This window comes from Prionailurus viverrinus, chromosome C2 (assembly GCF_022837055.1).
Source record: "Prionailurus viverrinus isolate Anna chromosome C2, UM_Priviv_1.0, whole genome shotgun sequence".
NCBI classification, from domain to species: Eukaryota; Metazoa; Chordata; class Mammalia; order Carnivora; family Felidae; genus Prionailurus; species Prionailurus viverrinus.
Window position 1 is genome coordinate 78,925,285 of NC_062569.1, and position 8,635 is coordinate 78,933,919.

The 8,635-nt window shown below is 46.9% G+C and overlaps 1 protein-coding gene across 3 annotated transcripts; it reads left to right on the forward strand.

Annotated features, from left to right (window-relative positions):
• The first annotated feature begins 5,217 nt into the window (after window positions 1–5,217).
• On the forward strand, window positions 5,218–8,433 carry RTP4 (receptor transporter protein 4). 3 transcript variants are annotated; one of them, XM_047876590.1, is made up of 3 exons: window positions 5,218–5,500; window positions 6,435–7,390; window positions 8,095–8,433. In XM_047876590.1, the coding sequence occupies exons 1-3, from the start codon at window positions 5,319–5,321 to the stop codon at window positions 8,142–8,144; spliced, it is 1,188 nt and encodes a 395-aa protein (XP_047732546.1). In that variant the 5' UTR covers window positions 5,218–5,318; the 3' UTR covers window positions 8,145–8,433. The 3 variants fall into 3 exon arrangements, 2 of the variants coding, with proteins under 2 accessions (XP_047732546.1, XP_047732545.1); XM_047876589.1 differs by lacking the exon at window positions 8,095–8,433 and having other exon boundaries at window positions 6,435–7,649; XR_007155956.1 differs by lacking the exon at window positions 6,435–7,390 and having other exon boundaries at window positions 5,363–5,500.
• The last annotated feature ends 202 nt before the right edge of the window (window positions 8,434–8,635 follow it).

Sequence of the window (8,635 nt, forward strand, 5' to 3'; positions counted from 1 at the left end):
CTGGAGCCTGCTTTGGGTTCTGTGTCTCCCTCTCTCTCTCTGCCCCTCCCCTCCTCATGCTCTGTCTCAAAAATAAATAAAACATTAAAAAAAACTAAAAAAACCCACACATTTATTTATCTCACGGGATGGGGGGGCAGAGAGAGAATGAGACACAGAATCCGAAGCGGGCTCCAGGCTCCGAGCTGTCAGCACAGAGCCGGATGTGGGGCCGGAACTCACAAACTGCGAGATCATGACCTGAGCCAAAGTTAGATGCCCGACCGACTGAGCCACCCAGGCGCCCCTAGTATTTTGTAGTTTTGATTCATATTTATATCATATTAGTGCATACATCATTTAATATAGTGGGATGGGTATTCCCATTTCATAGATGAAGACATTGAGGTTCAAAGAGCTTAAGTAACTCGGTAAATGTTAGAGAATGTATACCCTCATCTTCTTATTTGGAGCTCAAGCTTTTCCCCCACTGACAATTCTTCCCCCAAGAATTGTATCTGAATTTGCACTTATAATTCAAATATTAACCATTACAAAGTGAACCAGTAAAGGATGGGACCTAGAGAGCCTTTAAAACCTCTTCCGTGGTTTGATGGTTTAATGATTCTAGCACATGTTTGGAAATCTTGATGGCTGACTGAATTCTTTTTTTCTCCCCCAGATATTATGAGCTGAGAGGAGAATGAGTTTGCCCTGTGTGGGACCTGGCTCCTCTCCCAGAGAACAGCCCAGGAGTAGTTCTGCCCTGTGGAGCTTATGCCTGGCTCTTTTCTCTCATCATTGCAAGATTGGTAGGTTTGTCCTTACGGCAGGCAGAAAGGAAGTCACACGTGGGAAGCGCTGGGGTCGTTCCCATGTGTATGGTGGAGGCCAGCTGCCGTTGGCTTTGGGTATTTCCCACCCCTCGGGTCAGTTAGGCTTTTATAAAATCCAAGTGTGATTTTGGTGACATAGCTTTCCTTGACAGAAGACCTTGTTAGGAACAGAGAGGTTTGGGTATCTTTAGGTTTTTTAATTTTTTTAAATGTTTATTAATTTTTGAGAGAGAGAGAGAGAGCAGATGAGGATCAGAGAAAGAGAGAGAGGGGACACAGAATCCAGGCTCCAGGCTCTGAGCTGTCAGCGCAGAGCCTGACACGGGGCTCGAACTCCGGAATGGAGAGATCATGACCTGAGCCGAAGTCGGACGCTTAACCGACTGAGCCACCCTGGCGTCCCCCTGGGTATCTTTAAAAAATGGTTATTTTCCTCCTTCCCCTGCTGAAAGCACAAGAAGAATTTTGTCCGTCTTCATAGTGAAGAGACCTCGTGGGGTTCTTGGAGATAGAATTCACGAAAGGATGGGAATCTCTTCTAAGACTGGGCTCTCCTGGATTTTCAATTCTTAAGCTAGTTTTCGTTGAGCCCCCAGCAATTGGCCGATGGCAGTTTCGAGTGTTCTGGCCAGTACTGGTTCCAGCTGTGGTGGCTTCTGCTCCCGGGCTTTTGGCTCTGGTAAGCTGTGATCCTCTGTGTCCCCCTGTTTGTCTCTCCAGTTGTCTGGGTAGCAGTTTGCCCCGCGTCCCCAATTCTCTAGTGAATCTAAGAAGAGTGGTTCGTTTTCAGTTTGTTGAGCTTTTTTCTTGTGAGGATGGCAGTGATGTCTTCTCAGCTCCTTATGCGCCAGAGCAGAAAATGCCTTTGTACACAAAGGAGGGAAGTGAAGAAAAGTTACTTGGGCTCTTTGTCTCGGCTGGGGTTCAGGAAGCACACCCGAGATCAGAGCGTGGTGTAGGTGGTTAATGCGAGAGGCGATCCCCGTGGGCTGGAACAAGTGGGTAAAGTGAGTCAGGGACAGGAGAAAAGCCAGTGAACCGTGTGGCGTTAGCCTGCTGGTTTTCCGGCACTGGTGTGCCGTGTGGGTGGAAGGGTTTAAAGACCCTGCTTTAACATATCTTTATCTTCACCACAGCCTTGGAATAGGGCCTGACTAGTTCTGACTCTGGTTTTAAGGCTGCCTGTAGTGCAAAAGAGGAAGTGCTGTCAAGAATGGGAATGTGGGGGTAGGGGGCGCCTGGGCAGCTCAGTTAAGCAAAGGGCTCTTGATTTCCGCTCAAGTCACGATCTCGCGGATTGTGGGCTCGAGCCCCACATTGGGCTCTGCGCTGACCGCCTGGAGACTTGCTTGGGATTCTCTCTCTCCCTGTCTCTCTGCCCCTCCCCTGCTAGCGTGTGTGCTGTCTCTCCCTCTCTTTCTCTCTCTCTCTCAAGATACATAAATTAATTAAAAAAAAAAAAAGAATAGGACTCATGGGTTCTACTCGCAGGGGCTTCTGGGTGGCCTGAGGTTGGTCACCTTCCTCTCTGGGGCTCAGCTTTCTTCAAGCTCACGGAAGATCTTTTCTACTCCTAACATCCAAATGGGTGCCTATGGGGGGGACACCCCAGCATCCTGGATGGACCGCGTGAGGCCTGAAGCCAAATACATTTTCACAGAAATTGTGAAGTAAGCTCCCCCTTTGAAAACTTGCGAGTTGTTTTTTTTTAAATTTTTTTTAATGTTTATTTATTTTCGAGAGAGACAGAGACAGAATGCGAGTGGGTCAGGGGCAGAGAGAGAGGGAGGCACAGAATCCGAAGCAGGCTCCAGGCTCCGAGCTGTCAGCACAGAGCCCAACGCGGGGCTCGAACTCGCGGACCGTGAGATCATGACCGGAGCCGAAGTCGGATGCCCGACTGACTGAGCCACCCAGGCGCCCCGAAAACTTGTGAGGTTTTGAGTTGTTTTGACTTTACATAGTTCTTCTGATTCTTTCTAGGATATTTATTTATTTATTTATTTATTGTCTTTCTTGCCCAGTCTGAATTCTTAAGGGGCTGTTGAGCTCTCTGAGTCCTTATGTGCACATTTATTTGTAGTTTTTTTCATCCTGTATACTATTTAATATATATATATATATATATACACACACACATATATATACACGTATATATATGTATACGTATGTATATACGTATATATGTATATGTATATATATGTATATATACACACACATATACATATACATATCATATTATACATGTATATAATAATATATATATTCTATATAATTTAGCTTTGTTTTTATCCTCAACATATTTAAGAAAGGCTTTATGGTAACTTAACAAGGAAACCTGTAACACAGCAACAACAACAAATAGCAAACGCTTCTGTCTGCTTGCTAAGCGCTGGTAACTATTTTTCAACTCATTCAATCCTCAGCACAGCCCGGTGAGGTAGGTGGTATTATTATCCCCATCTTTTAGATGCAGAAACCAAGGTACAGGGAAGTGAAGGCGCTTCCCCGGGCCTCCAAGGGAGAGAGTACCCAAACCCGGGTGGGCTGGCTCTGGTCTGTGCTCTGAGCTGAAGGGACAAGTGGAGAAAAGTGAGACAGGGACGGTGAAGGTATATATCTGTCTTTCCTGATAGCCTGAGAATGAGGACGAGGAGATGACGGTATGTAATAGATGTGTTATTTGTTCTTTTAAAGACAACCGTCTAATTCTGCCTTCCCTGTTCTACGTAGTGGTGAACAGCCATAAGCATGCAGCGCAGGGGCAGTGGTGTGGAGAACCAACCCCTTCCCTTACGTTCTTCTATGACAATATGATTTCAACACCTTTCCTCCCCTCTAGGCTGATCTTTGGCTGAGAAGCTGTCCTCACTGGACCAACAGTCCTTCCTAGGATATGTCCAGGAGTCCCAGCCCAGAGAGGGCAACCCTCAGAAGAGCAGATTGAAGACCCCCATTTGGATTTCCCCAAATTGCTCCTTCTGCCTTCTGCCTATTCTCCTACCATTAGAAAACCATTCCTTCCTCTTTTTTTAAAAATTTTTTTAAAATTTTATTTTATTAGAGAGAGAGAGAGAATCCCAAGCAATCTCCATGCTCAGTGCAGAGACTGATGTGGGGCTCAAACCCACGACCCTGGGATCATGACCTGAGCCGAAATCAAGAGTCGGATACTCAACTGACTGAGCCACCCAGGTGCCCCTCAACCCCTCCTTTAGACAAGCCCACATTTTCCTGGGATTCAGTGTGGCCTCAGAGAAATGTAAGTCTTCCACTCTGCCACTCATTCAACAAGTGATCCCGGGGTCCAGGAGGTAACGATATGGCTGGTGTCACCCACAAGCAGGCACCCCAATTCTAGTACTCATTTCTCCTTATTCTGAATCCCCAAAGCAGGAGATATGGACTTAGCTTAGGGGTCATCCAGCCTCATTATTCCCCAGATTATTCCTTCAAAATTTTCTGTTATCTGTTCTGCATATACCTCTAGAGTTTCTGGGAGTCGAAGAGATGCTTAAAATCGAAGTAAAATTATTGTTACATCAGGGACTACATTTCTAGTTTCTTGTTTCTCTCCTTTGATCAAACCAAATCCTTCCAGCCCCTTCCAGCCTCCTTCCAGCTCGAGTAACTACAGAAATAAATTATCAAGTGGATGACTGCCATAAAGAGAAAAAGTGGATGCTTAAGGGTTTTCCAGGCTTTTTTTTTTAAGTTTATTTATTTATTTTGAGAGAGGGAGTGAGGGTGAGAGCAAGGGGGAGGGGCAAAGGGAGAGAGGAAGACCGAGAAGCCCAAGGAAGCTCCGTGCTGTCAGCACAGAGGCTGACAGGGTGCTCGAGCCCATGAACTGTGCTATCATGACCTGAGCTGACATCAAGAGTTGGTTCCCTAACTGACTGAGTCATCCAGGTGCCCCTAGGCTGGGAGGGAAGAAGGGGAACATGTTAAAATCTAGAAAGCCAGAGAAGGCTTAGACTGATCCCATTTGGGACACAGTAACCCTAGTGGGGCTTCCAAGGACATGAGGTCCTGCTTGTCTTATCTCTCCCATTTGAGTTTGAACTCCAGAGTTACTGGGTGCATGAGAACAACATTGACCACACGCTCCCACACTACCTTCCCATGTCTGCGTGAGAATGTGAGCATCTGCGGGGGTAGAAGCTGCTTTCTTAGTCAGCGGTATTTATCCCAGAGCCGAGCAAAGTGCTTGGCCTCGTGTAAAAATAAGAGAAAATTAAAATACTTAGGTAACTTACAAATGCCCCCAGAATCTAGAACAGAGCTCTGTATTCAGATATCTCTTAGAGAGTTCTGTTCACAAACTAGCAAAACTCTGCTGCCCTCTGTCTTCTGAACAAAGACCTGTTCTGTGTACTCAGTCTAAAACGAAACCTAAGAAAATAGCTGACGTGTGTTCCTGACAGAGAAACTGAAACTGATGTTTTTTTTTTTCTTTCCCCTCTTGCAAGTTGCCAAATAAAACTGAGCTACTCACCAGGCATGGCTCCCCAGCCTCAGGAGAAGAAAACGGTTTTAGATGTTGGGACATGGGAGCAGATATTTCAAGAACTGATGCAGCAGGAGAAACCCCGGGCCAGATGGACCCTGAAGTTGGATAAGAATCTCGATCCAAACTGCCTTGCAGAAGGGTGGAAGCAATACGAGCTGAAAGGATTCGGCAGGTGAGTGAGAGTTTGCCTTTCAGTGGGCATTCTTGGACGAAGAGGCCAGCTTAGCCTCAGCAGCATCCTTGGGTTCCTTCCAGAGCATGTTAAAGGAACAAGGGTCACCAGGATCTCCCTTTGCACAGTGTTCTTTAGTATGTAAATGCTTCCATTTTGTTTAACGCAGGAAGTTTCTTCTTTTACTAGGCTTCCTCCCTTAACCTGAGTGGAAACCACAAATGGGATGCTAGGGTTCCCCGGGTGGCTCAGTTAAGCATCCAACTTTGGCTTAGGTCACGATCTCACGGTTTGTGAGTTTGAGCCCCTCGTCAGGCTCTGGAGCCTGGAGCCTGCTTCGGATTCTGTGTCTCCCTCTCTCTCTGCCCCTCCCGCACTTGCGCTCTGTTTCTCTCTTTCCATCTCTCTCAAAAAACGAATAAACATTACAAAAAATGTTTTAAATCTCACTGGCAGGGGGCAGAAGGACCCCTCCCCGTGAGACACCCAGAGATATTTTACTAGCAAAGAGGCAAACGTGGGGCCACACAGGATAGAAGCTATGGTGGCTCACAGGAAAAAGCTTTGTTAAAAACACAATCCCTTTCATCTTTTTTTTTTTTTTTTAATGTTTATTCATTCATTCTGAGAGAGAGAGAGAGAGAGAGAGAGAGAGAGAGAACCCCAAGCAGGCCCTGAGTTGTTAGCGCGGAGCCTGACGGGGGCTTGAACCCATGAACTGTGAGATCATGACCTGAGCCAAAATCAAGAGTTGGACACTTAACTGGCTAAGCCGCCCTGGCGCCCACCCCTCTCATTCTTATTTGGCAATGTGTCAGTATCATATGGACTTTTTCAAACTGGAAGAGATCTCAGAGACTGAGGCCAGGAGGGCCAACCTGCTTCGGGTCAGCAATCACCTGAAGGCACACGGCCTTGTTCCTTTTATCTGCAGGTTCCAGTGTTCCTCATGCCAGCGGAGTTGGGCTTCTGCTCAAGTGCATATCCTATGTCACATGCACCTGGAGTCCCACAAATCCCAGGGTCAGGTGATTATGCGCCTCTTTGCTCAGAGGTGCAAGAAGTGTTCCTGGTCTCGATTTGAGAACCCTGAGTTCTCCCCAGAGAGTACCATGAGGATTCTGAAAAACGTGGTGCTGCGTATTCTGAAGAAATTCTATGACTTTAAGAAGGTTTCAGAGCTACCGATCATTCGGGAGGTGCCTTTGGATGGGTCCCATGACACGAACAATTGTGAAGGTTGCTCTCTGGGCTTCTGCTTACTGAGATTGCGAAACAACACGACGGAGCCATCAGTATCCCCATTCTCTCCCACTGGTTCCTCATCTCCCACTGGTGATGTGTTCAGCCAAAGCCAATGGAATGGGTATTATTATGTCTATAAGGCATCAGGGCCCAGCCACACCACTGCTGAGCCCAAAGGGGAGACCAGCAGGCAGCCCATCCCAAGGACCGACAGGCAGGCTGCACAGGGAAATTTACAATCCACACGGGGGACAGCACCACAGGCCCCCTGCAGGACATACTCTGAGGTTGTCAGGAGGGTAGGACAACAGTCCACACAGCAGGCATGCTCACAAGCCACACAAGGGGCAGGTGTGCAGGCCACACGGGGGACAGACCCAAAGACCACGTTGAGGGCAATCCCAAAGGCTACATCAGGGTCAGACACTCAGACTATAGGGAGAACAGTCCCCTCTAGGTCAAATCTACAGCTCACGTGGACAGACTCCGTGGCTACACACGGGTTTTCGGCCTCCAGTGGAACTCAAGCTGCCTGGAGAAGTTCACCCAGAAATGTTCCAAACAGCTATCCCATATACGCTCCGTTAGCGCAACAAGATTACTTCGTTGATGAGGAGAGATTGAACCTGTTCTACTTTCTCTGCGGTATTTGTATCATTGTCGTTTTCATAGCCAAATGGTTAGAAGAAGGAAGATGGCGATAAGCTTGTCTTCTTTTGTCTCAGTTCCACGGTAATCAATGAACTGGTTGCCATTTTAGTACGACACAGAACATGCTTTCAGACCGTGCAGGGTCAAGTTTGTAAGAATAAACACTAGTTTCCTAGATCTCCTTAGCAGATAGTCTAAAACATAACCTAGCAGATAATGGACCCAATAATAAATATTTGATGACTCACTAAAAGCTCTTCATTCATTCATCCACTCATTCATTTATCGGTATCTATAGATATCGATAGACGCCACATCTTGACAAGAACTGAGGGTCATGAGTGTTATCAGAAAGTTATTGTGGTAGGTAGAATAATGACCCCCCGAACTTATCCGTGTCCTAGTTCCCAGAATGTGTGCATATGCCACAGGGAAAAAGGACTTTGACGGTGTGATTACTTTAAAGATCTTGAGGGGCACCTGGGTGGCTCAGTCGGTGGAGCGTCCGACTTCGGCTCAGGTCATGATCTCACGGCTCGTGAGTTCCAGCCCCGCGTCGGGCTCTGTGCTGACAGCTCGGAGCCCGGAGCCTGCTTCGGATTCTGTGTCTCCCTCTCTCTCTGCCCCTAACCCCCTCGCATTCTGTCTCTGTCTCTCTGAAACATAAATAAACATTAAAAAAAAATTTTTTTTTAAAGATCTTGAGATGAGGCGCTTATCCTGCATTATCTGCACGGGCCCAACGTAATCACAATGGTCCTTACAGAAGGGAGGCAAGAATGTCAAAGTGAGAAAAAGGAGATTTAACGATGGCAGGAGAGCTTGCAGTGATGGGCTTTGAAGATGGAGGAAGTAGCCATGAGCCAAGGAACGCAGGCAGCTCTAGAAGCTCATAAAGACAAAGGAACAGATGTTCCCCCAGAGCTTCCAGAGGGAACCAGCTCTGCGGACGCACGACTTCAGCCCGGTGAGACTGATTTTAGACTTTGGACCTCCAGAAGTCTATGATAATAAATTTGTGTTGCTTTAAGTCACTACATTTGTGGTCATTTGTTATAGCTGTAATAGGAAAGTAATACAGCTATCAAGATCACTCCAAGGATCAGGCAATTATGTTTTAGGTATGCTTCCGTTGAAACAACAATAAAAAGAGCATTTTGTGGATTAGAAATATCTATAGGCCGGGGCGCCTGGGTGGCGCAGTCGGTTAAGCGTCCGACTTCAGCCAGGTCACGATCT

Bases quoted from the DNA above. Each gene is read 5' to 3' on its own strand.
- RTP4 (XM_047876589.1), top strand. From the start codon at position 5,319: ATGGCTCCCCAGCCTCAGGAGAAGAAAACGGTTTTAGATGTTGGGACA. The intron at 5,501-6,434 runs GTGAGTGAGAGT...TTTTATCTGCAG, and splicing joins GAGCTGAAAGGATTCGGCAG to GTTCCAGTGTTCCTCATGCC.